The 27,249-nt window shown below is 50.1% G+C and overlaps 12 protein-coding genes and 1 non-coding gene across 13 annotated transcripts; 3 read left to right on the forward strand and 10 right to left on the reverse strand.

The window, feature by feature from the left end:
• Positions 1-16: 16 nt before the first annotated feature.
• DEU56DRAFT_78770 (sulfite reductase subunit beta) lies at positions 17-5,380 on the forward strand. The gene is made up of 8 exons (XM_041352427.1): positions 17-117; positions 177-3,501; positions 3,551-3,746; positions 3,796-4,055; positions 4,105-4,526; positions 4,583-4,608; positions 4,665-4,785; positions 4,836-5,380. Exons 2-8 carry the CDS (start codon positions 188-190, stop codon positions 5,120-5,122), a joined length of 4,626 nt encoding a protein of 1,541 aa, XP_041203154.1. The 5' UTR covers positions 17-117; positions 177-187; the 3' UTR covers positions 5,123-5,380.
• DEU56DRAFT_873670 (pyridoxal phosphate-dependent transferase) lies at positions 5,280-7,174 on the reverse strand (the record flags this gene model as incomplete). Its single annotated transcript, XM_041355878.1, has 12 exons — positions 5,280-5,382; positions 5,520-5,620; positions 5,681-5,921; positions 5,973-6,025; positions 6,082-6,228; positions 6,284-6,345; positions 6,404-6,540; positions 6,598-6,677; positions 6,731-6,800; positions 6,858-6,943; positions 6,998-7,046; positions 7,155-7,174. The coding sequence occupies 12 exons, from the start codon at positions 7,172-7,174 to the stop codon at positions 5,280-5,282; spliced, it is 1,149 nt and encodes a 382-aa protein (XP_041203155.1).
• Positions 7,175-7,420: 246 nt separating this feature from the next.
• On the reverse strand, positions 7,421-10,351 carry DEU56DRAFT_78712 (WD40-repeat-containing domain protein). The gene is made up of 10 exons (XM_041352398.1): positions 10,131-10,351; positions 9,821-10,077; positions 9,704-9,773; positions 9,455-9,644; positions 9,259-9,403; positions 9,107-9,206; positions 8,933-9,055; positions 8,616-8,873; positions 8,092-8,565; positions 7,421-8,019 (listed from the first exon to the last, which is right to left on the reverse strand). The coding sequence occupies exons 1-10, from the start codon at positions 10,239-10,241 to the stop codon at positions 7,768-7,770; spliced, it is 1,980 nt and encodes a 659-aa protein (XP_041203156.1). The 5' UTR covers positions 10,242-10,351; the 3' UTR covers positions 7,421-7,767.
• A 1,514-nt stretch (positions 10,352-11,865) lies between these two features.
• DEU56DRAFT_832891 (uncharacterized protein) lies at positions 11,866-13,713 on the forward strand (the record flags this gene model as incomplete). Its single annotated transcript, XM_041354619.1, has 5 exons — positions 11,866-12,190; positions 12,243-12,598; positions 12,653-12,882; positions 13,000-13,135; positions 13,194-13,713. The coding sequence occupies 5 exons, from the start codon at positions 11,866-11,868 to the stop codon at positions 13,332-13,334; spliced, it is 1,188 nt and encodes a 395-aa protein (XP_041203157.1). The 3' UTR covers positions 13,335-13,713.
• A 172-nt stretch (positions 13,714-13,885) lies between these two features.
• Positions 13,886-13,957, reverse strand: DEU56DRAFT_t102. Its single transcript has one exon. It is a non-coding gene; the product is annotated as a tRNA-Glu (tRNA).
• Positions 13,958-14,740: 783 nt separating this feature from the next.
• On the reverse strand, positions 14,741-16,560 carry DEU56DRAFT_746205 (SAC3/GANP/Nin1/mts3/eIF-3 p25 family-domain-containing protein; the record flags this gene model as incomplete). The annotated part of the gene is made up of 10 exons (XM_041349188.1): positions 14,741-14,957; positions 15,013-15,220; positions 15,291-15,420; positions 15,469-15,537; positions 15,591-15,725; positions 15,772-15,849; positions 15,901-16,168; positions 16,219-16,266; positions 16,327-16,467; positions 16,529-16,560. 10 exons carry the CDS (start codon positions 16,558-16,560, stop codon positions 14,741-14,743), a joined length of 1,326 nt encoding a protein of 441 aa, XP_041203158.1.
• A 253-nt stretch (positions 16,561-16,813) lies between these two features.
• On the reverse strand, positions 16,814-18,317 carry DEU56DRAFT_832897 (cytochrome c1, component of the mitochondrial respiratory chain). Its single transcript, XM_041354620.1, has 7 exons — positions 18,158-18,317; positions 18,057-18,104; positions 17,800-17,996; positions 17,450-17,747; positions 17,240-17,387; positions 17,002-17,187; positions 16,814-16,947 (listed from the first exon to the last, which is right to left on the reverse strand). The coding sequence occupies exons 1-7, from the start codon at positions 18,251-18,253 to the stop codon at positions 16,916-16,918; spliced, it is 1,005 nt and encodes a 334-aa protein (XP_041203159.1). The 5' UTR covers positions 18,254-18,317; the 3' UTR covers positions 16,814-16,915.
• A 95-nt stretch (positions 18,318-18,412) lies between these two features.
• On the reverse strand, positions 18,413-19,272 carry DEU56DRAFT_832899 (uncharacterized protein). Its single transcript, XM_041354621.1, has 4 exons — positions 19,141-19,272; positions 18,951-19,080; positions 18,795-18,883; positions 18,413-18,736 (listed from the first exon to the last, which is right to left on the reverse strand). Exons 1-4 carry the CDS (start codon positions 19,199-19,201, stop codon positions 18,711-18,713), a joined length of 306 nt encoding a protein of 101 aa, XP_041203160.1. The 5' UTR covers positions 19,202-19,272; the 3' UTR covers positions 18,413-18,710.
• Positions 19,273-19,759: 487 nt separating this feature from the next.
• On the reverse strand, positions 19,760-21,818 carry DEU56DRAFT_832902 (velvet factor-domain-containing protein). The gene is made up of 8 exons (XM_041354622.1): positions 21,281-21,818; positions 21,149-21,204; positions 20,824-21,087; positions 20,632-20,769; positions 20,324-20,575; positions 20,152-20,258; positions 19,837-20,092; positions 19,760-19,778 (listed from the first exon to the last, which is right to left on the reverse strand). Exons 1-7 carry the CDS (start codon positions 21,440-21,442, stop codon positions 20,022-20,024), a joined length of 1,050 nt encoding a protein of 349 aa, XP_041203161.1. The 5' UTR covers positions 21,443-21,818; the 3' UTR covers positions 19,760-19,778; positions 19,837-20,021.
• Positions 21,819-21,820: 2 nt separating this feature from the next.
• On the reverse strand, positions 21,821-22,862 carry DEU56DRAFT_832908 (Tim17/Tim22/Tim23/Pmp24 family-domain-containing protein). Its single transcript, XM_041354623.1, has 4 exons — positions 22,517-22,862; positions 22,201-22,344; positions 22,038-22,148; positions 21,821-21,969 (listed from the first exon to the last, which is right to left on the reverse strand). The coding sequence occupies exons 1-4, from the start codon at positions 22,821-22,823 to the stop codon at positions 21,887-21,889; spliced, it is 645 nt and encodes a 214-aa protein (XP_041203162.1). The 5' UTR covers positions 22,824-22,862; the 3' UTR covers positions 21,821-21,886.
• A 97-nt stretch (positions 22,863-22,959) lies between these two features.
• On the forward strand, positions 22,960-24,202 carry DEU56DRAFT_79248 (TPR-like protein). Its single transcript, XM_041352708.1, has 6 exons — positions 22,960-23,197; positions 23,250-23,447; positions 23,501-23,575; positions 23,634-23,697; positions 23,751-23,818; positions 23,877-24,202. Exons 1-6 carry the CDS (start codon positions 22,993-22,995, stop codon positions 24,104-24,106), a joined length of 840 nt encoding a protein of 279 aa, XP_041203163.1. The 5' UTR covers positions 22,960-22,992; the 3' UTR covers positions 24,107-24,202.
• A 14-nt stretch (positions 24,203-24,216) lies between these two features.
• On the reverse strand, positions 24,217-25,547 carry DEU56DRAFT_79326 (P-loop containing nucleoside triphosphate hydrolase protein). The gene is made up of 5 exons (XM_041352748.1): positions 25,402-25,547; positions 25,188-25,342; positions 25,042-25,123; positions 24,948-24,972; positions 24,217-24,887 (listed from the first exon to the last, which is right to left on the reverse strand). Exons 1-5 carry the CDS (start codon positions 25,483-25,485, stop codon positions 24,328-24,330), a joined length of 906 nt encoding a protein of 301 aa, XP_041203164.1. The 5' UTR covers positions 25,486-25,547; the 3' UTR covers positions 24,217-24,327.
• Positions 25,548-25,557: 10 nt separating this feature from the next.
• On the reverse strand, positions 25,558-27,244 carry DEU56DRAFT_832918 (cyclin-like protein). The gene is made up of 6 exons (XM_041354624.1): positions 26,895-27,244; positions 26,608-26,842; positions 26,434-26,557; positions 26,330-26,375; positions 26,072-26,271; positions 25,558-26,018 (listed from the first exon to the last, which is right to left on the reverse strand). The coding sequence occupies exons 1-6, from the start codon at positions 27,092-27,094 to the stop codon at positions 25,669-25,671; spliced, it is 1,155 nt and encodes a 384-aa protein (XP_041203165.1). The 5' UTR covers positions 27,095-27,244; the 3' UTR covers positions 25,558-25,668.
• Between the last annotated feature and the right edge of the window lie 5 nt (positions 27,245-27,249).

A 27,249-nucleotide genomic window follows, 5' to 3' on the forward strand; every position in this document is an offset into this window, starting at 1 on the left:
CGGAATTCGGTGGGACGCCAAACAGATGGTGTGCTTTTGCTGTCATCCTTTTGAATCCAGTACTATGGTCTCGTCGCCTCCTCAGCGGTTTTTTCATCCCCTCGGTTTGCAGTCAAGGTAAATTTTCGCTCTTTCACTGGCAATTTGCATTAATTTCAGCTTCTAATGTTTTACAGCCAAAGTCATTATGTCGAGTGCTACCTCCAGCGTAGCCCGGATAGCTTATCTGGCTTCGGATATCATTGTAGATTCCCAGCCTATCCTTCCGTCGACCTCGCAGTTCGCAAAAGAGTATAGTTCGCTCTCTGCGACTTCCATTCGACGTCCGACAGTCTTGTCGGTGCCCCTAGGCGGCGATCCGGGGTCGACATTACTCAGAAACGGAACCACTGCTGGGCTCATCTCGTTTACCTCTTCGGCTGCACCACAGACCGTTATCAGGCTTGTCCTGGATGCCGCTGAACTTTCGTCACTTCCCCTTGCCTTGCATCTTGCCGTAAAAGATGACTTGTCAGATGTCCTTTTGCTCCGTTCCGCTGTCCCTTTCTTCCTTGTCTCTAGAACTGCCCAACAAGCACACGATAATTCACTCCTAGCATCTCGCTTGGCGCGGACGGAGAAGAAGGCAGTCGTTCATGTCTTTTATGAGGGAAAGACTGATTCAGTAGAGGAAATACCAGAGAGTGAGGTGCAGCCATTCCTTCTCTCGGAGAAGCTTGCGTCGACCAATGGAGTGAACGGGTATAATGGTCATGCGAACGGTCACAACGGTCATGTGAACGGGCGCAATGGTCATGCGAACGGCGCAAATGGCACCAACGGTGTCAACGATCATGCGAACGGCGCAACTGGCACCAACGGTGTCAACGGTCATGCGAACGGCGCAACTGGCACCAACGGTGTCAACGGTCATGCGAACGGCGCAACTGGCACCAACGGTGTCAACGGTCATGTGAACGGCGCAAATGGCACCAACGGTGTCAACGGTCACGCGAACGGCGCAAATGGCACCAACGGTGCCAACGGTCATGTGAACGGGCACAATGGTCATGCGAACGGTGCAAATGGTACTAACGGTGTCAACGGTCATTCAGCAACCGTAGTGTCCCCTGGCTCAGAGCTTTACAAGCTTTACGAGCGCGCAGCACTATCTACAGTCGTTCGCATTCGTCGCGCATGCCCCCCGCTCTCTGTACATGGTTCCAACGAACCCCATACTGTCATCTTTGGGCTGGGTGATATCCCTTCTGTGGATATTGACGGAGTGTCGGTTGTCTCAGTCAGCTTGCTCACTCCATTACCCCCCTCCCGCATACTCGATGCCATCCCACCATCTGTATCACGCGTCATCATCCTGGAGCAGCTCCACCGCTGGAACATGAAGTGGACACCTTTGTATCTTGAACTTGTCGATGCAATTCACCAGCGGGTGGTAGAGCAGCGACTCCACGTCCAGAGCGTATACTTCAGTGACCCTGCACAAGTAGTACCCCTTGCAATTTTGAAAGTGCTCCAAGCAACTCCCTCTTCGGCTCCGCTTCAACTTGGAGGCACCAGTGCCTCCTCGCTTCTTTCGCTAGAGGTGCCACACATACCCAAGCACGAGTCTTCTTACACGAAGATCTTGTCTCACGTCTTCGGCGAGCGCCTCGAAGTTTCCAATTCGCCTGCCTTGGTGCATCAACAAGGTGCTATTGCCACCAGCCCAGAATTTGCACTGGGTCGTGTTCGGGGACAACTCGATCAACGAAGTGAACTTATTCGCTCTGTGCAGCAGCTCCTGGAGGTCAAGGAAGTCAGCCCCGAGCTGCACAAGCTTTCTAGCCAGTGGGTCCTCGTCAAGGACGATGATACCAAGAGTCGCTCAGTGGGCAAGGAGCTCATCGCCGCTCTCGAGTCTTCAAAGCTCTCGAGTCCTATTATCGACCGCATTCTTGCACTCCGTGCACACTTCCCCACACGCTCGAGATGGATCATTGGCTCAGACGCCTGGTCCTACGATCTTGGCGCCTCTGGTCTGCACCACGCCATTGCGTCCGGTCTCGACATCAACGTCCTCATCATCGACACCCTTCCTTATACATCCCGCAACTTCGCTGATCCACACCGCCGTAAGCAAGACGCTGGTCTGTACGCAATGAACCACGACGATGTCTATGTAGCGAGCGTCGCCGTGTATTCGTCGTATGCTCAAGTACTGCAAGCAGTCATGGAGGCGGACAGGCATAAGGGCCCCAGTGTCGTGCTCGCATACCTGCCTTACCAAAATGAGGATGCACCAGCACTTGAGGTTTTGAAGGAGACCAAGCTCGCTGTCGACGCTGGGTACTGGCCGCTTTACCGTTGGGACCCCGTGAAAGAAGCACAAGGCAAAGAGCCATTCGCACTTGACTCAGACGCCGTGAAGAATGACCTGCAGCAGTTCCTCGATAGGCAGAATCATCTATCGCAACTCGTACGCTCTAAGCCCGAGCTTGCTACGGAAGTGGTGAGCAGCTTGGGTGAGAATGTGAAGGAGGCGAGAAGGAAGAGGGCGCAACAAGCGTATGATGACTTGGTTGTCTCGCTTGACGCGCCACCATTGCTAGTACTGTATGCATCGGATGGTGGCACCGCAGAGAAGTTTGCGAAGCGATTGGCCAACCGCGGTAAAGCCAGAGGCTTGTCGACGTCCATTGGCACCATCGATTCCATGTCCATCGACACCCTCGCTCAAGAGGAGTACGTGGCCTTCGTCACATCTGTGGCAGGCCAGGGTGAACCCCCGCAGAACGGACGGACTTTGTTCAAGGCGCTCAACGCTGCTGCTCTTCGTGGAGAGAAACCTTTCTCGAAGCTTCGATACTCGGTGTTCGCCCTTGGTGACAGCCACTACTGGCCACGGCCAGAAGATGCTCACTATTACAACAAGCCGGGCAAGGACCTCGATGCTCGCTTGGAGCAGCTAGGGGGAGAGCGCTTTGCGGATATTGGGCTCGCTGACGACCAGGATGCAGATGGACCAGACACCGGATACAAAGCGTGGGAGCCCCTCGTGTGGAAGACGTTTGGTGTCGACAGTATTGAAGTAAAAGAAGCAGAACCCGACCCAATCACAAACGAGCATATCAAGGCGGCCTCGGGTTACCTTCGAGGCACGATTGCTGAGGGTCTCGAGGATACTAGCACGGGCGCCCTCGATCCCAGTGACACACAGCTCACGAAGTTTCACGGTATCTATCAACAAGATGACCGCGACATCCGTGACGAGCGTCAAGCTCAAGGCGTCGACCCTGCTTACAGCTTCATGATTCGCGTCCGCACGCCCGGTGGTGTTTGCACGCCTGAGCAGTGGCTGCAGATGGACCAGATCGCTGACGAGCATGGCAATGGGACATTCAAGATCACCACAAGAGCAACATTCCAGTTCCACGGTGTTATCAAGCGACACTTGAAGCCTTCCATTCAGGAAATCAACAGGGTCTTGTTGGACACTTTGGCTGCGTGTGGCGACGTCAATCGGTGAGATCTGCGGCTTGCGATGAGGTTTCTCGCTGATCGTCCGCCTTAGTAATATTATCTGTTCCGCTATCCCTACCTTGTCCCGACTTCATGCGCAGGTCTATAGCTTCGCAAAGCTTGTCAGCGCCCACTTGTTGCCTAGAACGACGGCATACCACGAGATTTGGTTGGACAAGAAAATGGTTGCCGGCGAGGCGGTCAAAGACTTTGAGCCCCTCTACGGCGAGTTCTATCTTCCTCGAAAGGTATGTTTGGTTCCGCACTCGTTCCCAACCGCTCCTCATGTTGCGATAGTTCAAAATAGCGGTTTCGGTACCCCCTACTAATGATGTCGATGTCTTCGCAAACGATTTGGGTTTCATCGCCATCGTCGATGAGCAAGGAGAATTGGCTGGCTTCAATGTCGCTATCGGTGGTGGCATGGGAGTAACCCACGGCAATAAGAAAACATATCCTCGAATTGCAGACGTTATCGGTTTCTGTACTGTCGAACAAGGTCCTATCGTGGCTGAAAAGGTCGTGCTTACGCAGCGAGACAACGGAAATCGTGCAGAGTAAGTCTTCTAAGCGCTCCATACTTCTGTATTCTGATAGAGTCTTCAGTCGCAAAAACGCTCGATTGAAATACACCATTGACCGGATGGGACTGGATGCATTCAAAGCGGAGGTTGAGAACCGACTCGGTTATTCACTGGCCCCAGCACGACCATTCACGTTTGACCGCAACATCGACGACTTTGGCTGGTCAATGGGAGAAGATGGCAAGCATCATGTGATGCTCTTTATTGAGAACGGGCGCATTCAGGATGAGCCTGAACGCGATTTCAAAACTGGACTTCGCGAGATTGCCAAGATACACAAGGGCACGTTCCGTCTGACCGCGAACCAGCACTTGCTGGTCTCCGAAATTTCTACGGAAGATGTGCCGGAGATCAAGAGAATACTCGCCAAGTACAAGTTGGACAACCTGAATCACACTGGTCTGCGGCTGTCCTCGTCAGCTTGTGTGGCCTTCCCGACGTGCGGTAAGTTGATTCACATCTACGGCTATCTATAGTTTCTGACATGAGTATACGACCAGGTCTCGCAATGGCTGAGTCCGAGCGTGTGAGTAGTGACTTGTTACAACTCGTAAAATTTCATCTCATCGTGACATTTTCTAGTATCTCCCAGTACTCATTGACAAGGTCGAGAAAATCTGCGAGGAGAATGGCCTTCGCAACGACTCCATTGTCATGCGGATGACTGGCTGCCCCAACGGCTGCGCACGACCATATATCGCTGGTAAGCTTCTCTCGCTTCCTCTATAAAATCATCACTGAATATATCCACAGAGGTCGCCTTCGTAGGTAAAGCACCTGGATCATATTCCATGCTTCTCGGTGGTGGGTACTATGGCCAGCGCCTGAACAAGATTTACCGAGAAACCGTATCGGAACCCGAGATCCTCGCCATCCTTACGCCCATGATCAAGCAATATGCGCTCGAGCGACTTGAGGGCGAGCACTTTGGTGACTTTGTCATCAGGGCGGGATACATTGCCCCAACAACATCCGGGAAAGAGTGGTACGACGGCATGGGCGGAGAAGGACAATATCGTGAGGCTGCGGCCGCTGCATGAGGCTCTGGACCTTTTGGAATCAATACATCTATTGGCCTTTTTTTGGGTTTCGAATCATTTCAACTGGCTGATCGTGAATGACGTAGTATGAAATTGAGATGTTTATGTACTCTGTTTATTGTATCGCACATGTCACACAACTATCTCGCTCTAGTTTCTACTGCTTACTAGCCTTGGCTTCTGCAAGCGACTCCTTCACAGCGCTGATAATCTTGTCGATGTCCCCCCTACTAGAGTCAACAACAGAAGCGCCCATATGCCTGAGAGAGAAAGTCAGTCGCATCACCTCACGAGTATTTCGCAGGCAGAAAATAACGCACCCTATGCGGAAGTATTTGTCTTTTAAAGGAGGATGATTTTTAGTTTTAGTAAAAAGACTCCTCGCAGGGAACTTCACTGACCTTTGATGCTGGCGTGCAATCCGCCAGCGACGACGACGTCTTTCTTCAACAGACGAGGAATGATATCGCTCGCTACGAAACCGTCGGGGAAGTAAAGCTGTATGCGGGATCAACGTCAGTTGCTCTCGGTCGCAAAGCAATCAAATACTGCACGTACTGCAGACATGCCATTTGCCTGGATGTCTTCACTGAGAGGCACGCCCTTGAATCCGATTTCCTCTGCTGCCTTCTTGACGCGTTGGCTAGCCTCCTGGTGGAGTTTAAATCGTTGCTCGAGCGAGACAGAACCTTGCATAATCTGCGTGAGAGACGCGTGGAACGCATATATGAGGTTGACGGGTGGCGTGGCGAAGTAGGCGGCGGAGTTGTTCTCGTAGGCTTTCATTATCGGTAGCCATCTATTTGGGTGTTGGGATTTATTTCAGGATAAAAATATGAACTGTGCGCACTTCTTCCAGCTGCCATAGTAGGTCGTAACTGGCGTTGAGCGGTTCTCGAACACCTTCAGGTATTTGACATCAGTAGCTGCACGCCATGGTAGTGGGGGAAAAGGCAAACCTGGACGGCTTTCTGGGAAGCAACGAGGATGCTAAGACCTGGTGGTGTGCCCAGACCTTTCTGGCTGGCTGTCAATACGACATCGATGCCCCATGCATCCATTTGGATTTCTTCGCTCGCTACAGAGCAGACGGCATCAACAACAACCTAGTGTCCCGCTATAATGAGTACGCGTGAATTGAGGAGTCCTTGGAGATCTTACAAGTGTGTCCGGAGAAACTCTCTTCACGACGTTTGCCACAGCTTTGATGTCGGACAAAACGGCTACCCAAGATAGTCCAACATCAGGAACCTATCAGGCATCCCATAAAGCATCACTAACCTGTCGAGGTGTCGACGTGGGTTACAGTAACAATCTTGTACTTCTTCGCCTTGAGTGCACTCTCAATATCGGCCTCCTTGACAGCGCCACCTATCTCAGCCTTGATTTGGTCTACATTGGCACCATAGGTCTCCAAACTGGAGAAATATGAAGAATGAGCGACGACTAGACTGCTTACCCCATGCTATCCCTACCAGTCTGCGAAGCTATCGGCAAAATAACCGCTGTGCAGGACGAGCGCGTTCTCGCCTGGCTCTACGAGATTTGCGGATACCTGCGCCATGAACACCATTGTACCCCTGAAATCAGCACGAGACTGTGTCGTACCTGATCCCATCCCAGCGTGCCTGACCCGGCAATCAGAAACGGCTGCGCATCCTTTGAGTAAAGAAGTTGTCTGGCAGACGCGTGAGCTTATTGTTCGACTGCACCGGCGCAGTATATATGTCCTTGCCTAGTCATGCGAATGCAGTCACCAAAGACTGGTGCGAAATCGGGCGACATATGCGACATCGACGGATGCGCATTGGCGAAAAGGACCTGTAAATAATGGCGTCACGAATGATGCAGAAATATGTCGGGGGGTTGACGCACCTCATCTGTGACCTCAATCGGTCCTGGGATGCTAAGAACACAGGATAAGCTGAAAGACACGCCGGTAAAGACACAAGCACACGTACACCAGAAGCCTTTAGATGTCAGTCGCGATCTTTAGTCGCGGACACTCATTCATGACCTGATCATAACTCACTTGTGTGGAGCCTGCACCATGGGGCGTCAATATCAAGACATCCGAACAATGCACATGGAACAGACCTGAACGAATTTACACTCTGTGGACATCTTACGAGAAGTTGAACTTGCCAATGGGTTGGTGAATATACGGGCAAGTGCGTAGGAGATGGAGGAGGAGGACTTGATGGAGGCGTTACGGAGGGCACTCATTGGGAACATAACAGGACAAAACAGCTACTATGTATTACAACCCTTCGGGATGGGCGGAATCGCTGTTCCACTATTCCCAGATAAAAATCCCGTATGTAATATTTGTTCCCCATATTTCTGTCGCCACTGTGTCACCACATTCCGTGTAACCCACTCTAATTCCGTCCTTGTACTGCAGATCAATCAGTGGGACATCGTACCACGCCAAGCGTGCTTATCGCCCGTATCAGGTCACAACCTCAAAAGCCATCCTAGCATTCAAATCAACCCCCATGAAGACTAAAGTATCATGGGAAAAATGGTAGTAGCATACAGAAGATTAATCTGAGCAAAACAGAACATCCCACTTACGGCACTCGAGGAAGTCGCTATAAATCCCATGACATGCCACGGAACAACCACGGAGAATTGGGCAACGATCATCGCCCAGCAACAATCCGCGTCGCGTCTCCGTCTGATACTCCGTTGGCTTGCGCACCCCCAATAAAGCCCGCAATCGTCTTTTGGAGGTCCGTCCACTCAGATTCACGTGGAAGCGCCATGTCACCAATGTCGTAGATATACAGCTTTCCGTCGCTCCCTCCAAGTGCGGCGCGCCGTCCGTCCTTTCTATCCCATTGTAACTTGTTGATAGCTCTCCCGGAGCCGACGTTCGTAGAGACGACTGGTACCTGGAATGGAAGTCAGAAACGGAGTCCCGTGGACGGCATCAATGCCCGATCTAGATCAAACCAAGTACTCACTTCCGTGTCCGTATTCAGATTCCAAAGATCGAATCTCCCGGAACCATCTGCCGTTCCGAATACAGCAGGATGTGCTGGATGCCACTTCACATCGTATACATAGTCATCTGCCTCGTCGAATGAGTAGATAGGAGAAATAGTATGCGCAGCAGTCGACGGTTTTGCGAGTGACTTTGCGCGCCAAAGCTTGACCGTCCAATCTACACTCGCAGTCAAAAACAGATCTGAGAAGTCGACTGGTCCCACAAGAGGATGGAAGTGCAGCCCCATGACAGGCCCCGCGTGTCCCTTGTAGATATCATACTGATTTAATCCGGCCTTCGCACCCGCACGGTCGTATCGATTGGCCTGATATACGTTGCCTTCTTCGGTACCGACCCAAAACGTGGTAGTTTCATTGTCGGGAAAATCCAGTGTTGTGATGGCCACCTCGCCCGTTTTGTTGTGGCCTGCATGAATAAGCTCTAGGGTTTCCTGAGGACAAATTCAGGTCTCAATTAATATTTGGTGATTCACAGGCTCACTTGCGGTTGGGCGAGCATGTCAACAAGCCAACTGCACACGGTGCCATCTGTACTGCTGGTGATCAAGTTGTGCGCGTTCTGGGTGCCGACCATTTGCATCGCGTACACAGGGTGTGTATGGCCAGCAGCTGAGAGGGGCGTCTTGAGCACAGGTAAGTGTTTCGATCGTGTGTCCCACAGTAGGATCTGCCCCGAGTATGTGCCACCAAACACCAAGTTTGAGTGGAATGGGGAGAACGTGACGGAGAGGACATCGGACTTGATGGGGTATCCCTCAATCAGACAAGCACATATGACTTGCAAAGATGCTCACCGACCTGAGAGTGGAAGACGAACTCGGGCCTGTCGAGTAGGTGGAGGTTCCATACTGCAACAATCCCATCGGGTTCATTCAACGCGGCGGGATTCTTGTTGTACGATGCTACGCTCAACTCCGGGTACTGAATCAAAACAATCAGTATGGATTGTCGTGCTAGAATTATATACGAGACCTTTGGCGACCAATCGACATCTGTAATCGACCGATTCTTCCCATAGCGTTCATCATAGAAAGCACAAATCCGCTTGACGCGCTTCCCCTCCGAGTCATCCCTGAAATAATCATCAACATACCGAAATCACGTCTACAATAAAGGAAACATGCCCGTTTGCCTCCGTGCCTATAGTATAATCACGAATGTAGTCATAACCATCGTTTAACGCCCGCTGTACTATCTTTGATGATTGCTCCACAAAGTCAAGGAATTCAGGTGCACTGAGTATATGCGAACGTTCCTCTTCAGTAAGCTCTATATTTTGCTACTCAGTTGCGGAGCATCAGAAGAAAGGACACCACGCACCGCGAATCTCCTGCTCAATCTCCTTCTCGAGTTGTACACTCTCCTCCTCAAGCTCCATATCCTGCGCAAGACGCTCTGCCTCCAACTCACGCTCGCGCAATATCTGTTGTCGAATATCCTCTTCAGATACATGGGGCGTCTCTGTCTCAACAGCGGTCGTTTGGACTTCTTTATTGTAGATAACGCGTTCCTGTGAGGGAGGTTCCAGATGAGAGCAGAGCAGGAGACGATGAGATTGGGATTGCTTACGCGTTGTGGTAGCTCAAATAGTTCTTGCTCCACATCTATAAGGTCTGGTATGAACCGTGGTGTCAACACCCTTCGCGTTGGCGTCAGCACTGTCCAAGAAACCACTACGGAACGGACCTCTCAACATGCTCCATCATCCCCACCATTGTCGTGCCCATGCTAACTCTATCGCTACCGACATCGCTCTGCCTACTCACCCTGCCAGACGGTGAAAGCGTTGACCCGTAAAGCAGGTTCGCGGTTGGTCGAGGCGGGGTGTTTGGGAGGGATGATGAAGGTGTGACATCCCCGCCGGTGTCTAGGCCACTGCGACTCCCGACGAGTTGGTTGACAAGTTCGTCGACGTCGCGTCGAGCGCCGCTGGAAGGACCGGCCTAGAGAATATAGAATGATCAGAACGAGTGCGTTGAAGAGTGTGTAGACGAGCCTCTGACTGCCGTCTTTCAGTTTCTGCCCGTTGCCGGTCTGCTCTGGCTTTCCGAAGTTCTGCGAGCTTGGCACGTTTAGCTTCGATCTCTGCTCTCCGCTTGTCTGACATGGCTGCGATTCAAAAGAAATAGATTTGATATCAGGAGAGAAGACCAGGGGGTGTTATGAGACGCGTTATGTTTAGTAAAGACTTTAGAGTTGCAAATGCGCGTTCTGAGCAATATAAAAGACCCGCGCGCCCATCTTTTCGATCCAAAACACGTTTCACTTGCGTCGCACAATCAACCTCAACTTGGTGAGTGCTTGGAGTAAAGAAATGAAAATGAATTCAGAAACTACACATCTAATACTCGTCCTCGTACATGTACCAAAATTGTCAAGAGATAAACCATACGGTACATATATATATAAAAGAAAAAATGAACAAATCGAAGGAATTTACATGGGGGAAGTTGGATGTACGTGCGCCGTGCGGGACTGCGAACGCTGGGCGGCGGTCTTCAACTTCTTGTGCGGTGAAGCTCCAGGTTGTAGGGGACAGAGAAGGAGGCCGGGATTTAGTCGTAGGAGACCTCTTACATCGAATATCGCGGAGATACTTGGCGGCGCGTCAAGATAGAGTGTACGCGGCTGGCAGTAGCCTTCAACCTCGTGTACAAGTTGTCCAGGTCGTCGGAGATAGCGAGGGAGGCAGATGTGCGTCTTCAGAATGCGAGTACTTGAGTAGTGTGTTGTGGATTAGTGTGTACCAGCCGAGTTCGGGAGCGATGAGGCTAGGGATAGCATGGAGGTGAGGCTGTGTTTCGCCATGACGCCGGCCCAGCCATCGACGAGAGCCGCCTTGTCGACGATGAATCTCGTTAATGAAGTTCCTCGAGGTGGCCTATTTGATATGAATAAGTGTGGAGACGTCAGGAGCAATTACTGACCAATATAAGAACGTGCGCGGGCGGCATGCAAACGAGCTTGGTGCTAAGAAAGATGAGGGTTGTGCTTGTTATAGCGATGAATATTTCATACCTGTTGTTGGCGCCGGTTAGTAGCGGGAGGCTTGGGCGGTGGAGTACTCCCAATAAGGAAGATGGTTGTCGTCGTTGTCATCGATGCGCCTAGTCGGGTGAGGTCGGGGGCTACCCAGTGTTTGTCGACCAGAACGAGTTGAGGGTTGGAATTGTCAAGGGTGACAAGTAGGATGCCATGCTAAATATTCAAAGATTAGATGATGAGGTTTAGTGGGTATAGGGCTTCGTACCTTGCTTTCTTTACTAGTGCACTGTTTGGGATGCGAGATATTGTCGGAGTCAATGAAGTCGTCGTCGAGTGATGGTGACGCGAGCGGTACTGTGGAAGACAGTATAAGTAGAAATCATCTTGGCAAGTGGTAATTGTGGAGAGAGAATCTCTTTCGCCAAAATCACTACTTGCCAACGTAAAGTTAAATGGGTGTGCACGTGAACGAGGCAAGATGGTCATCTGGGTATTTATACCCCTGGGTTATTTACACGTGCTTGGCACTTCCGCGTCAAGTCACGTATTTCGAAAATCAATTAGAGGGCGACTTCACCCAGGACCGCTCCCCAGCGGCGGAGTCCCCGCCCTCAGCGATAGTACTGCGGAATTTGATTGAGAATAAGCGTGATCTACGTTGAAGTTAAGCCTGAAGCTGAAGGAAGATCATATTATAAACTGATAAGATCAAGGGATGCAAATAAGTATTACTAACCTTGACATCGATGTCACTCATCAATCCAACTTCCCGTTCAAAGGCCTCTTTCAAGCCGTCGTCGCGGCGTGCAGACACCGCCAGAGTATATGCTCATCCTCTCCCAATCATCTTTCCAGAGCCAACATACACACTCCTTGGACTCTCCCTCACCCGTCCACTCAACCCTCACTGCACCGCCCTATTTGACCCTCTCACCCGCTCAGCTTGGGTCTCAACCTCTGGCGACGCTACCCTATTATGGCAGCGCGGCTTCTTTGGAAAAGGAGACCTCTCCAGGAGTGAGCCTAGCTGGTTGGCGAGACAAATCAATGCCAGAAAAATGAAGGGCAAGGGTACGCCGTTCTCTTGTTCTGTTCCGAACATTTTGACTCCTAACTGCCACAGGACTCACATCCGAAGAGATCACCGCAAAGCGCCGTGCAGAGCGCAAGCAGTTCAAGCTCGATCGTGCAAAGGCGATTGCCGCTGCTGCTGCAGAAGCAGAGACTGCTTTCAAGGAACAGGGTCGCATTATCGCGCCTGGTATTGCGCCCGATGGCACTCGCATAATTCCCTCTGCTGCGACTTGGAAACCAACCTTTGCGTCTGTACCCCCGGACCAGTCGCCTCCAAACGTCACACCAGACGACGAGGAAGAGATCGAGCCCATACAAGACCTCGAGCATCTCCAACTCTCGCTTCAAGAGGCCTTTTTCCTCGTCTGGGCACTTGACTGCTTGACAATCTTACACCCTGAAACCGTATGGCTTCTTATTCCATCCTCGAAACCAGTTCATCTCATTATTTTTGCCCAGAATGCGCCCTTTACCCTCGCTGAATTATGGAATGCATTCCAAAACGCCCACATATCGTCGTTGGGCCCACAACTAGATGCACCATCACCTCCACGTTTCGACAATCCCTTTCTCGTGTCCTACATCGCATACCACCACTACCGCTCCCTTGGTTGGGTCGTCAAAAGCGGCATCAAATTCTGCGTCGACTATCTGCTGTATAAACGTGGCCCCGTATTTCAGCATGCAGAGTGCGTAGTATTTACCTCAATATTCATCTTCCATATACTCTCCTCCTAAACCTCCCACTTCTCTCAACAAACCTCGCTACATTCAAAGTTATCTCAGTTCCGCTGACATATCTTCAGATTCGCAATCGTCGTCATCCCCGTATACGAAGACCCTCAAGATCAAGCAACCTCGCCATTCAAGCTGCAAAACGCAGAACCTTTCACGTGGTCATGGCTGAGCACCATAAACCGGGTTAATTCTCAAGTTCAAAAAGTTCGTCTCCATCATTCCGCTGCTGATATCCGTCTCGTCATGCTAAACTGGTTGACAGACGCTGATCTTGTCGTATATCACCATACCCGCAGAGTCAAGGGTATCTCCCAACGTCCTCTCTTCACCTGCGTGTTTTGCGCATTATTCGGTGCGCGAAGTTGTGTTGAGGAGGTTCATTCCGGCACGGATGCGAGACTAGCTGTTCGAGGGGTATTTTGGACGTGAACGTTCGGTGGGCGTTGATCTTGCTCAGTGGCCCTCGCATTACGGGTCGATTCGGTGGTCGCAGTACCAGTGTCGGAACTGTCAAAGTGGCCCCTTTTGGCTGTCGCTATTTTGGATCGATACCGCTGCCAACAGTCTGACCATGGTTTTCCTCGCTGCCGGGGAGCTGACGGCAAGGATGAAAAAGTTTTAGGGAGCTCCTTTACCCTTTGTTACTCGTTGTAAACACTAGTGCAATACACTTTGTGCATGACCCTGCATAATTCGACACATCACCTCAATTTATCAGCCGTCACTCGTTATTTTTCACGTTGTAAAGAAGCTACGAGCGCTGTTGATAGCCTCGTCCGTTCCTCTACGTACACAACGTTATCGCCTACCCTTAAGCTGTCCGAATCAATGGCTCGAGACCTCTCCTAAAAATTGCTTCTGAATGTCTTCCAGACTATGTTACTAGTCTCATTTGTTCATGCAAATTCCAACCTTTCAACATCGAGGCAGCAACGCAAAAGCAACAAAAAACGATTCGGATACCGGGAGTCGAACCCGGGGCCGCTGTGTGAAAGACAGCAATGTTAACCGTTACACCATATCCGACTTGTTAAATATAACTCACGTTGCATTGACATTACGCTAGTGCACCATGTAACACAAGTACACTAGTACTTGTGTTGTGTTGGTGTTGTATACCAAAGCTGGTCCAGCCGCACCTGCCTGCCAACGCCAAAGACGACAATGATGAAAATCAGAGGCAACAACTTTCCTCTAGAACACTGTCGACCACCACCGTCACACACCCGACCAAGAAAAAAATAACGCGCTTGACATTAACTTCAATTGTAAGAGACGATACATAACATACACAAGGCAAGCTGCTCCTCCCACCCCTTCCTCGCACACCACAAAAAACCCAACAAGTTCCCATCAACAACTGTTGGTATGGCGCCGGAAGACTGGAATCAGCTACCCAAAAATAAAACCATCCTGATTCCGATTCTCTCCTCTAAGAAACTACGACCGCAAGCCGCATGAGAATGAGACTCTATACCGTGTTGTGTTCTTGACGGTGACTTGGTTCTCTTGACGCGGACGCGAAGACCTGCTGGGGCTTGAAGATTATGATGAGAGAAGAAAGGAGCCTGGAGGAAAGGCTGGGGAACGGAGTAGTCGCTGCGATATATAAGTTATCTCTCCTCCTTCTATGGTATACCATCCAGGTGAGATCGATTGGACAAGATGAAGATGACATGTAAATGAGACGGAAAAGACGGACAAGGCTGGCAGGTAGCAGTGCGGGAGAGGGATAAGAGCGGCAAGGAAGATGTTGGAGGCGCGGTAGAGGAGCGGAAAAGGGAGATGTGCCAGTGTACACTCGGCGAGCTATATTGCACCCCTGATCCCAACCTTGCGGTATTTCTCCTCGTAAACCTGTGCCAACTGTGGTGCAGCAGCTTTACAATCAACCGTCTTGTCCCGATCGGGGGCGTTCGGGTTGATGAAAAAGGCAGAACCGTGCGTCATGAGGAACTTTAGTGTTTCTGATACTGTTTCAAAGCCGAGCTCATTCTGAATGAAGCACAATAAAAGTGTGCGGTATCTAATCAAGACAAGTAAGACAAGGCCATCAATATACGGAGACGACAGAGACTCACGCTTTTGTCATAGTCATCAGCGCCCTGGTCCTCTCCCGATCAATGAAATAATCCATAATATACGCCCCCATGTTTGGTGCATTCCAGTACATCTCAAACAGGGCGTGGTAGTTGCCCATGGAGATTGCACGCTGGACCCGAAGTGCGTGTTGCACTGCGGGATCCCTTTTCTGTCGTGGTGTTAGCGTACCTACGTAGAGATTAAGCTCTACGCAGTGAAGCGGGAATACAAGTATGAGTCATATCCTGAACTGACGAGAGGGGAAGAAGAGGCACACCGCTTTTATTCCGTCCATGCAGGAGCATGAGAATGCGATAGGCGGTAAATTCTTCGTGTTTGCCTGGTATGCCGAGGTCGTATAAATTCTTAAGCGTTGCCTGACATTGGTTATATTCTACCATGTCCGACTGCAGCAGCAGATCAGCTGTAAGCCGCACAAAAAATCCAACACCTACGCTTTCAAGCGCCATGCGCGCGTGGATTTCGTATACCTGTACTGTAAACTCATTTTTTATACGTTGCACCTACCAAGATGGGGGCGTGTCAACACGAAATTTACAAGCGATGGAGAACGCACGGTAAGATCTTGCCGCAGGCTCTTGAACTGATTACATATCCAGTTATATGACACCTTTTCCTTCCAGCGTTTCTTGAGTTCAATAAGTGTCTGCTGGAGAACGGAGTATGGGCGAATTGTCTCTGGTTTCGGTTCCTGTGGGACAGTTAGAAAGGCAATGTGATCGCAAGTGATCTCATACCGAGGTAAGACGCAGATAATCCTTAAACAATTCTTGGTTCGTCCCCACGATTGTATACTTATCCCAGTCTAGTACGTTCTAACCAACAACATAAACATCCACGTGAACTGCATGAGGAAAAAGACGAACGGGATCAGCCTCAGGGTCGTCAGGATTAGTACCAAAAGCGCTCGGAGAATCGGAACGCGATATCCGGTTGAAGAGGTGAGCATTCTGATTATTTGCCTGGAGAGAGGCCTGACCGCGCATACTCTTCTGTCGCTCTATGTCATGTTCCCGCTGGAAACGTTCGGCTCGGCGATTGAGAGCCGCTTGATCCCCGAAGTCGAGGTTGGCATCAGTGCGCTTCTGCGCCGCGGCTTTCTTTGCTTTTTTGCTCATGGGTGGAGTGTCATTCCTATAGAGCGTCAGCGGGTCATAGCAAGTTAAGATGCAAATGACACAGACATTTTACGTTTGAGGGAGTTGAGCGTCGGTGGAGGTTTGGGCATCAGGCTGGATGTCGCAAGTCACTGAAATCTGCAACTCAGCTTGCAACAAACTCAGACCGCGCACCTTTTTAATTGTACACCGGCCCAGTCGGTTGTCCATAGGGTCTTTTCAGCGAAAGCGTTAGCAATTGATTCTCTCAGCTCAGCCTGAGCTTCTGCCCTATTAGCATCTGTCATTTGCCCCAGGCATCGTGCCACCCAATCTCTGAACCACCAACCTCAGCTTTACTAGCTTGATATGTAAGGATGAAGAGATGGGCGCTTACTTCAGTGGTGGAGGCCACGACTCAGACGACATGGTGACTTAGTTATAGCCTTTTTGGTGTGCTTAGTGCTCCGATATTGGCCGGTAGTGGTATGTATTGATTGGCGGTCGTTGGTAGTGTGTAATAGAAATTAGTGCAAGGAAAGCTTGAGCAGGTTGCGAGAAGAAAGGACAACGATCCTAAACGAAGTACCACTGGCAGCATGTCCTCAACTTCATCCCGAGATTCCCACGGTTGTCACGTCTTTCTCATATATGCCTCGAAGGTAACCGATATCAGACTCTCTCGATTGAAAAATCAGTCTCATTAGAAGATGCAACATAAATTGCAGCATCTGATGCCCGTAAGAGTCTATGGAATACTCAATCTTCCCTACGTACACAAACTCTAATGGTTCAAATCCTTGGGCGGGTTGTAGACTGCCAACTCGATATCAACATCTGCAAACAGTATCAACGATGTTAAGAACTTACAGATCTTCCTGTTCTTGATCACGGTCCACTTGAATCGCTTCACCCCGATGGAGACAGCGAATAGTGCAGAAAAGAGGATAACAGCCTTGATACCCATTTTCTTCCGCTCGTCATGCTCGGGTTCAGCTGCCCAGCTTAAGAAGGTGACAATATCTTTGGCCATCTGAGAGGTTGTGGCAGGGGTACCTGTAACAATAATCAATACAAGGCCAGCTGAGCTTACGAAAGAGGGACATACCATCTTCGTACTCGACGAGATTGTCCCAAAGGACACGAGCCATGGAGATGGCACCACCAGGGAAGTAAGGGTTGTAGTTCATTCCTTCACGAATTTCAACACCAGCAGGGGGATCAATGTAACCCGTCAGCAGGGAGAACACGTAATCCTGGTTCACGAAACAACATATGAGTCGACATCCTCATTGAAATAACAATTTAAACCACTTACCGCACCACCATGACGGGCCTTGATGATTAAGCTGAGGTCGGGAGGAAGGGCACCACCGTTTCCGGCCCGAGCAGCCTCCTCATTGGGGTATGCAGAAGGGAGGTAGTCGGAAAGCTTTCCGGGACGCTGGAACATCTCGCCTTTATCGTCTGGACCGTCCGTGTACTCTACGTCCTCAGCGAGTGCACGCACTTCGTCGGCAGTATGAGACACGCCAACAAGGTTGCGCCAGGCAATGCGGTCAAGCGAGTGACACGCGGCACAAACTTCACGGTAGACCTGGAACCCGCGACGGATGCTGAGGTGCGGGTGTCATGGAAGATATTGCACAGTAGTTAACGCGGACATACCTAGAGTGGTCAAAACTGTCGAACAAGCCCTTGTGGGACCAAGGATACGCAGTGGGATGGAGACCGTCGTCAGCTAGCGAATTCGCGTGCACCTCACCAATGAAGGGGAGGGAGCCGTACAGATGGGTATACCATGCTATCGAGCCAGCAGAGAAAAGGGTGAAGGAAATGAGTGACGCGCGGGATGTGAGCAACGACTGCAATTAAAAATTAGTGGGCCCGTCCAACAAACATCATAAGACCCATTGAAAACGAACCTCAAGGGTAGCTGAGGATGCAGAACTGGATGAAGTAAACCGGACCTGCTGTCGGAGGTTGAGCAGGCGAACTTCGGGTTAGTTTCAGAACTAGAACTGACCGACGTAGCACGCGTTCTGAAGGCGCTGAAAGTAGAGCGAGATGCGCCCAGTACAGATTGACTCTTGAGCGCGGCCACGGGCAGCCTCGACAACATTTTGGTTTCAAGTCCTCAAGATTTTCGAGGAGCGGAAAGGCTTGAAGGGGTGACACTGTCAGTGTCACGCGTCACACATATCAGTCACGGAACGAACCGGAGGCTACTCGGCAGTGTACTCCCGATCCCTCCAATACGATCATCTGAATTTCACAGCCATTTGTGGAGTTGTAAAAATCCGAAAGTGAATGATATCTTTGAAGAATAATTTTACAGGATATCACAGGCAAACAGTCATTCAACACGATACTATCACGAAGTACGGTATCGTAGTCCAACGAATAAAAATCAGGATATGACTCGCGACCAAGTCGTAGAGAGAGAAAGTAAAGGTTCGTGTCCATTGTAGCATAAAGGCATCCGGCCGGCATATGAAACGTGATCGTGAGCGGTTTCTCATCAACTGGGCATTGGACCGTGCCAGCGGACAACAGCCCTCCGATGCGACTCCCAAGTCTTACAATAGACAATCGCAAAGTGCCTCTGTCAGGGTTAATTTTCAGTATGCCGGCGACTCGCCAAGAGTTCAGAAAACACCCACCCTCAGCGCAGCAGCAAAGACATGCACCAGCAAGACAAGCTAAGCAGCCAACGCCTCCACCAGCACCACTAGACTGAGCAGGTTGTTGTCTGTAAAATTTTCAGCCTCGTGTTAGCCGCGCAATTCAGGCGCGCAGGGTTAAGTAAGGATACTGACACATAAACTGTCTGCGGTGGCGGCTGAGGTTGGTACCCTTGTCCACCGTAGGGTTGACCACCGTAAGGTTGACCTCCGTACGATTGCTGGGGTTGTTGAGGGTAGTAACCCCCCTGTCCTGGCGGTGGACCTGCAGTCCTTCAAGTTTCAGAGATCACATTTCAATGAAATGCCAACAAATGTGACCAACCTTGGGGTGGGTAGTATTGCTGACCACCGCCACCACCACCATAGTAATCCTTGTTGGCCATTTGTCGATAGAAGGAACCTTTAACGGTTAACGATGAGAAGGAGAGAATGGAACATGGTTGTCGCTTTTGACAAACTTATCTGTAACGTGCAGTTTTCTCACGCTACACGAGGCATATCTTGGCGGTGTCCAACTCCCAGCAATGATCCAAATGGCAGTGCATACTGCATGGCCACTGGCTGACCTGTGCAGCGGCCATAGATCCGTGGCCGCAGTAGCATTTGAGCCAAAATATCTAACGAGTTACCAATCTTATGCTATGCATTGGCTTCCTTGTTTAAACTGGGGGAATCACGGTCTCAGAGCACAGGCAAACAAGACATATGTGTCATTACATTGTACTGCGCCGTCTAACCATCACTGCACCGGAAATGAATCCCTGCAGGCGTAGAAAAGTCGATGATCTCTCTCGTCGTGGGCCCGCAGTTACACTTTAGGCGAAATCTTGTCATGACTTGGTGGCATTAGATCGACGACGACGTTCAGAGACGCTGGACCTGTCAACTTTGCGGCTCAATTGTCATGCTGCAGACGCCTTCGCTTCTGGTTATTACCTCACCAAGACTTTGAATGATGCGGCATGCAAACTTTAATTGAATAATCTAACTTATCCTCAACGTGTGTTTGCAATTATAGCCAGATGATATGTGCACAGTGCACTCAGCAGGTCAAGAGCATGCGACAACAAGAATAGCAGAAATGGATGTCAGTGTTGGAAGGTCGAATGAGTGCACAAACTATGATATACAGCAGAAAACGAAAGAAAAAAAATGCGAAGGTGACCAACATGCGTCGGAAAGTCCGAACGCGAATTCTAGGGTCTAAGAGTTTGGTGTGAAAGCATGGATTCGTGCGCCCTGTCTCAGGAAGCTTTGCGTTAAGCGTGTAATGGCTGGTTTGGAAAAAGTGGCCCATCAGCAAGAAATAACAACAATAAAGCCAGGTCCTTACGCGGTGCGACGTAATTTTCATGCGCATAGACGTCAAATGACCGTGTGCGAGCCTGTGCAAGCACCGTCCCTTGAGATGCAATACTCATAGTACCAGAAGCATCAGTCCTGCGAATATCAGAAATGAATGAAAATCAGCCACGGTCACCCGCCTCGTTCCTTCATTCACGTACTCTGATATCCGTAACAGAGAAATCCCGAGCTGAAAGCGGCCGCGCCAACGTATACTTGCGTCGGGAAACAGAAAATATAATCCAAGACGGCCCTGAAGGTCGCGCAATTTCTGGGGTGACGACACCAGGTTTCCGTAAAGCAGACGCCGCGGTGGTGCCTCTCCGTTTGGTGAAGTGCCCATGTCCAGCGGTCGTGACCCATCATCCGTGAACAATGACAAGTGGGCGATCAAGAACGGCAGCTCCATCTCACTGTCGGAAAGATATATTCGTGTGCGCTAACCTTGTGAGGTGCTGACGAGACTTACGGAATGATGGAATTTCCAAAGCGATCGCGTACAGTGAGCTGTACGACTACTGGCGGAGCTAGTGGCAAACGAGAGAGGCTAGCTGAACCAAACTCCGCGGTCCTTTGGGGATGCTGCACGACATCAAGGTGGTATGACCTAGTTTACCAAAACGTCAGCGCGAGAAAGATCAACACGCTACAAATAACTTGCCTCGTTTGACCATCGTTTAGGAACGAGGAATGTTGGACCCGAGATTGACTCGAAATATATTGATTAGACATGGATGGACTAGCGCGATCGGTGGAAGAAGCCTGGCTCCAAGCAGTACCCTGCTGGCTAGACGACTCTGACTGGGGTGTCATACTCCAGGAGGACGGAGGCGACTGCGTGTTCGAATGGTCGCTAGCAGCGACGGACCTTGGCGAACCCTGAGGGCTTTCCCAGGGCAATTCGTGAAAAAGTTTCTTGTAGCTGCTGTACATCAAGGGCAGGTTGCTCAGCAAGCCGGGGCCCTAGAAAAGAACAGGCCACATACGATGATATACACTTCACGGGCGTGATAGGCGTTACCGGACGTATTTGACGTGTACGCTGAGACATTTACGATGACGGAAAGTGAGTTAGGCTCCGATGTGTGGGTGAGGATAGACAGCAAGTCAGCACTCACTGCAACATCTCCTTCGACACTGAGGCGCGGGCGCGACGCATGGTCAATATCGTGAGCGTGATAATTCAGCGACTTGTAGGGAGAGCTCAAACCATTCTTGGCTGACACCTTTTCCCATGAGCATTGCCTGGACCAGTAAGAGTCAATAGGGCAAGTAGGCATATGTCACGAGGGAAGATTTGCCTGGGAGATGAGGCGCACACTAAGCCTACAGGAGGATTGAGATGGTCCAGAGCATAGGAGCTTGGAATTTAACCAATTCGTGTGTAGGTGATCATATCATATTATACTTATTTCCAGGGAGCGGAGCTCGGGGTCAGAGGAAGACTGAAAGGTATCAGAATTCTGAATCTCAGTACCCAAAAAGTTTGACACTGACAGATCTGAAGGCGACCGATATAGGGTCCCAAATCTGTTCGGAGCAGTATTTGGGAAGCTGAAGGCACGTCTTCTTTGGATCTCGCGCAGTTGTGATCTAAACAGGCCTGAACTACCGGCCGAGGTTCTGTAAATCCCATTGGGACGCTTACATGTCAACTCAACCGAGAATAAATCTCACATAGGTAACCAAATATTAGGGAAGTGTCTATATGTTACAGGGGTCTATCATACGCTCTTCTTCACATAGCTCCAAATCCCTGCCACTCCTGAGATCACTGATGCTGCTGCAAGAGCGGGTTTTACTCCGGCTAATGGAGAAAAGTTTTTTTGTTAGAAAACGTAAACAAATTTAAACGCTGGGGAAATCCCTTTGTACCTGTCGACTTGTAGAGGGCGCCTGTTAATGCACCCGCAGCCATGCTACCGGCTGTGTCATGTTTTCCGCGAAAAGAGTCAATGGTAGAGTTGATTCCGTTATAGACAAGGGCTGTGAGTCATGAAACATCAGTGACACACCACAACAGAAAAGGTGGACTCACCAAGTACACCAGCCGAGTTACCTATGAACGTCCCTCTTCGCGTGACAGAATTGAGAACGCTGTTGATCCGGAGGCGGGAATTTGATACGGCTAAAGGTCTGCGAGCGCCTTCACTCACACCCCAAAAGCCACCCAATGCCAGACCTTGAGGAAAGATGGATGAGCATGTGACAGGCGAAAACAATAAGAATGGCCGAAGTTGGAGATGACAGTAATATGATAAGGTGAGAGAAGATGGAATGAGAGAGGGCACGAGTCGTAGACGTACAAACTCGTGCAAAACTCATGTTAAATAACCGAAAGAGGGAAGACCTACCGCTGAGATACATTGTCCCCGTTCCGTAGCACAGATCATCACTCCAACCTCGAGAAGGTATAGCAGTGCCAGCCCCCGGCAACTCGCTCGTCTTATCATCATCTAGTACAAGATAGTCTAATTGATCCCCAAGTTGAGCTAGAGGGTGTAATTTGGCCGGGTCGTATGCACCCAGGAGCAGGTCGTTAGCCGTTACAGCATTCTCCACAGACACTGCTGGTCCATCACGCGAGAAAGTGGCCGAACGTAAAAAAGACGTTGGGTCTTGCGAGCCAGAGGCCGAGTTTTGAGCGTCACTTGAAGACATGCTTAAGAACAAGTAACTTTGGTGGCGAGTGAGAGCAACGAGCAGGCAGCCGACGAAATTTTGGAAGGGCGCGAGGGATGCGTGGGAATAAATTACCTAAAGCACCAACCTCCCTTGGGTCTTCTCCAAACGTACTCACTTACCGCTTTAAACCTGAACAATTAGAAAAATGTCCTTTGCAACCGCGAGCACACGCGCCCTCTCAAGGCCTGCTAGCTTCTCTTTGAGGACAAATGCGTCCTTCAAATTGAGCCGGGCTCCCCGGTCAAGGCTTTTACACACGGCAGGCCACGAAGCACCTGTCATTGCCACAGCGCGTCCCGGCTATGCGTTCCGTCGCAAATGTGCGGGTGAATCGAACAATGTGTTCAAAAGTCAGCACCGCATTTTCTACTTTCATCTGGCGCTAAAATGGTATTTTTCAAGGATGGGCAACTTCCACAACACTGCATTCGACGGCATCCGATCCTGCAGAGATGGAAGCCATGCAATGTCTGGAACAGGGGACCCAGAAGCTAGAGGAGGGTGATATTCAAGGCGCCAAAGAACTTTACAATCGTAGTGTCGAAATCAAGCGTAATGCTAGCTCTCTCTTCAACTTGGGCGTCACGCATTATCACCTCAGTTTGTCCAACTCATCTCCATAAATTCCAGGGTGCTGAGTAATTTTTTCCTAGAGGAGTTTGACAACGCTATTGCGGCTTGGAAAGAGTCAATAGCACTGCAACCCGCTAGTGCCGATGCTCACACAAGTGCGTGCCTCATCTTAAGAGCTATCTAAATCTGGATGACGACATTAGTATCCGAAAGACCTCGCAAGCGCATACATAATATCTCCTGTTGCACGTCCTGACCTTGCTTTGCATCATCTCCAGCACGTAAACTGCCTAGAACTTCCTTTTCCGTTCACTGATTATTGTGTTCCAGCATTGCGGCATCCCTCTCACCGGAAGACCCTGAGATCGCCTTCAATCTCGCCGCAGTTTTGGAAGCCAGTGAGTAAATTATGACATGGCTTATTGTTCCTAAAATTAACTTCCGCTCCTTGTGAAGCTGGGCAGCTCGAAGAGGCTCTGAAGCAATATCAACGTGCCAAAGAATACGGCGTCGAGCGTGCCGCAATGCATATTCGGAACGTTAGTAGTTCAAATCTCGATCGCCATTTCCAATCTCATATAGCACTGCTTCAACTGCAGGTGAGCGCAAAGATCCTAGGCAAGACCATAAAAATCGCGGAAAACACGGACAACACGGACAGCTCAGCAAAAAAATCAGATTCTTGATGCCGATTTCCACGCAGGTGCGGGTTTTGTCGCATCAGAAAGCGTAGTCCTCGGTCACTTGAAAATTGAAGACTGGGCTATGTGCGAAGTACTTGTCATTTAGTCTCGCTTTAGATAAGTTCCATCCTGCCAAGGAACCCTGGGCACCTACTTTTGAGGGCAGTATTTTATATTCGTGAGCCTAATGCGAAGTTGTAAGTTCTCTTACCCAGGGTTGAAGTTCATAAAATCTCCATGGGATCTTCAGGAGTGCTAGTACCTGCCCATACTACTCCTCGGACCGCTCCATGGGTCTCGGGGTGTCCTCTATCAGAGTCCTTGTGCCCACTTGTCGAATATGTTTCTGAATTTACAGTTCTACTGATTCCTCCGTGGTCATCACCCCCCCTTCTAGAATAGGACCCAGTAGGACTACTGGACGAAAAGGGGCGGCCCCTGCCTCTGCCTCTGCCCCTGCCCCTGCCCCTGCCACCGCGATGAGCATAGCGAGCTCTGTACCCGCGACCTTGTGTATGAATGGGGGCTGAGCCTGTGGAAATGAAGGAAGCCTGCATAGGAGGCTGAACGTTTCCCCGTTTGAAATATGGATAAGAAGCTTGGAGCCGTTGTAAGATCAAACCAATGTCTTCGCGCGTATACTCGGGACGAGGGTGGTCAGAAGGCTTTAAGTAAAGAATGTGATCATGCCCTTCATTGGGTCGCGGGAACTGGAGGTCTGACGCAAACCTGGCCAGAATAGATTGTCCTTGTTGAGGGTCCTTAATGGTCGGGTGTGAACTTCCTATCGGGCAATACCATCATCGATCTCTGCAATAGATAATGGACTGACAATTTCACGTACGTTCCTGAAGACGGGCGGAGCAGACCTGGATACGAATGCAGTGCATGATAAAGCTACGATTAACTTTGAATCATTCTCAGGAATCTCAACGAACCTGATAGGGGGTATCGAAAACAATAACGCTGATGGAAGTACCAGGAAACTGGCGAGCGATATTGATCCAGTGGGATCGCTGTCTGTGGCAATAATATCGGCCGTAATATCAGGCATGCAACCACGTACGTGATAGAAAAGGCTTACAAGGCATCAAAATTACACCTGTCAATGCAGGGCGATAAGCCTTCGCGGAGCGTGCGATGAGCTAAACTCTCGACGCGCTGTCTCGTCCCAAGCTCATCTTGATTGCATCTGCGAAATTGTGGAAAGTGACGTTCGAGCGCCTGAGCAAACGTGGACTGCAAGAATAGTGTCGGCCATCTCTCCGGACCATTCCAAATCAAATGCCATTCATTACCTTTCCTGATGCCACGAGTCCAACAAGGATAAGCATCGTCCGTGTGCCAGCGAATGCCGCTAGATCTTGCAAGGTCAGGTCCATCCTGTCTGTAGCTTTAAAATTACCGAGTTGGAGGTTGGAGGCGAAAAAAAACAGTCGACCTCAACTTGAGGCTTGAGCTCGAAACATGATAAATTAAAGTCACACGGAGGCCGCCACAACGTGCTATATCCTAACTCAAAATATTTTTATAAAGTGAAATCCACGGTGCAAATCCTTGTCACCCTACACTCCTTGACCAACAACTCCTGGAGGTCCAAACAAAAATCTAACAGTCCCTTGATTTCTTCCTAGCATGGCAATATCATTCCCATTGTATAGCTCGCTCGGATCAGCACTCCCGAGAGGTTGCTGAGGTCGCAGCGGGTGTTCATTTTGCCGCATCATAATCTTAAGACGGATGAGCTGATCTGCTTTGTATGGTATCGGCGGGGGTTGCGGGGTGCCAGTGGATGAGAGATGTTGATTTCGCGGGGATGGGTGTGGGGAAGGTGACGCCGGAGTGCGCGGGGACGTATTGGCGGATGGATTTTGTGTGGCTTGTATGAGTAGGTCGATAACTACGTGCGCAATCTCTGTGGGAGGAGAGAATTAGTAGGGACAAAAGGCAAATAGAAAAGTCCCCGACCTTCCAAGTCCTCGGCTTCAGCCATGTACGTCCGCTCCCAATCACCTTTTTCCTTTAAAATGGTTGCCACCCGCGAGTCCAATTGTGTCTCTACAAGGGGCGATGGCGGCGGCTCAAGGGTCGTCAGTAAGGAGGCAGTATACAGACATCCTAATGCGACAGTGTTCGGTGGATACATGATCGGTACCAATGTCCTGTGGCTGTCATTTTGCTCAGATATGAAAACCAGGTGAGATATAATAAAAAATTGTGACACACCTGTCAATGGTGAGCCGCCATGCACATTTAATTAGCTTCTTGGATGCTAAATATGCAGAAGGTTGAATATGCAAAGCAGAGAGCATTGAATCGAGTAGAAGCACCTTTCAGCTTCCTCCCAATTTTGATCACATACGAAAACGGCATTTTGCTGGTGAAATTGAAGCATATTGTCTCTAATATCAGTCGTTCCACAGCTAGGAGTCTCTGGCGGTCATTCTCAGCCGTCTAAATGCACCACATCAGTAGACACCTGAAAGTTCAGGATGATTACTCACCGCGGGATCCATATCAACTTCTCCGCCGACAGACTTCGACTTGGCCGCAAGCTCTGGGAATCGCACAGCATATGAAACCATGAGGATCTCCCGAGGCTTTTTCAGCGTGTCGTGCATCTTAGTGGAAACGTACAGAGCTGCCAGAGTGACATCATGATAGTTGAAGTCCTTTCGAGGAAAGAACAAGTGAAACCTGTGGTACAGATTCTGGGCAGTGGCTAAAGTCTTCCGAGGACTGTCCTTTGCCGTCAACGCCAGTGTCCATTTATCTGCAGGCAAGAACGTACAAGCCAATCTTTGAGCCCACAGCTTCTATGAATCCACATGCTTGCTGTCTTGTTTTCTCCTCTTGCGTGGCAGACAGTTTTCCGCGTTGTTTCTCGGATAGGTATTGTACCTCAGCAGGTGTAAAGTAAGGATGATGATATTTCGAGAATGAGGCCGGCAGCTGCGATGGGGATGGAACCCTAGAATGTCCTGGATCCATGTGTAGTCGAGGTATAGATGATTTTCAATTGCTGAAGCTTTCGTGCAAATGACTTTGGAGCACGTGAGCGGGCAGACGCGTCGCTCAAGCACTGAGCCAAATATAGCATTCATTCACATTCAGCCCATCGTGCTATGCGTGTTGTACGCCATCGA

This window comes from Suillus clintonianus (genome assembly GCF_016758775.1).
Source record: "Suillus clintonianus strain FC179 chromosome Unknown DEU56scaffold_119, whole genome shotgun sequence".
NCBI classification, from domain to species: domain Eukaryota; kingdom Fungi; phylum Basidiomycota; class Agaricomycetes; order Boletales; family Suillaceae; genus Suillus; species Suillus clintonianus.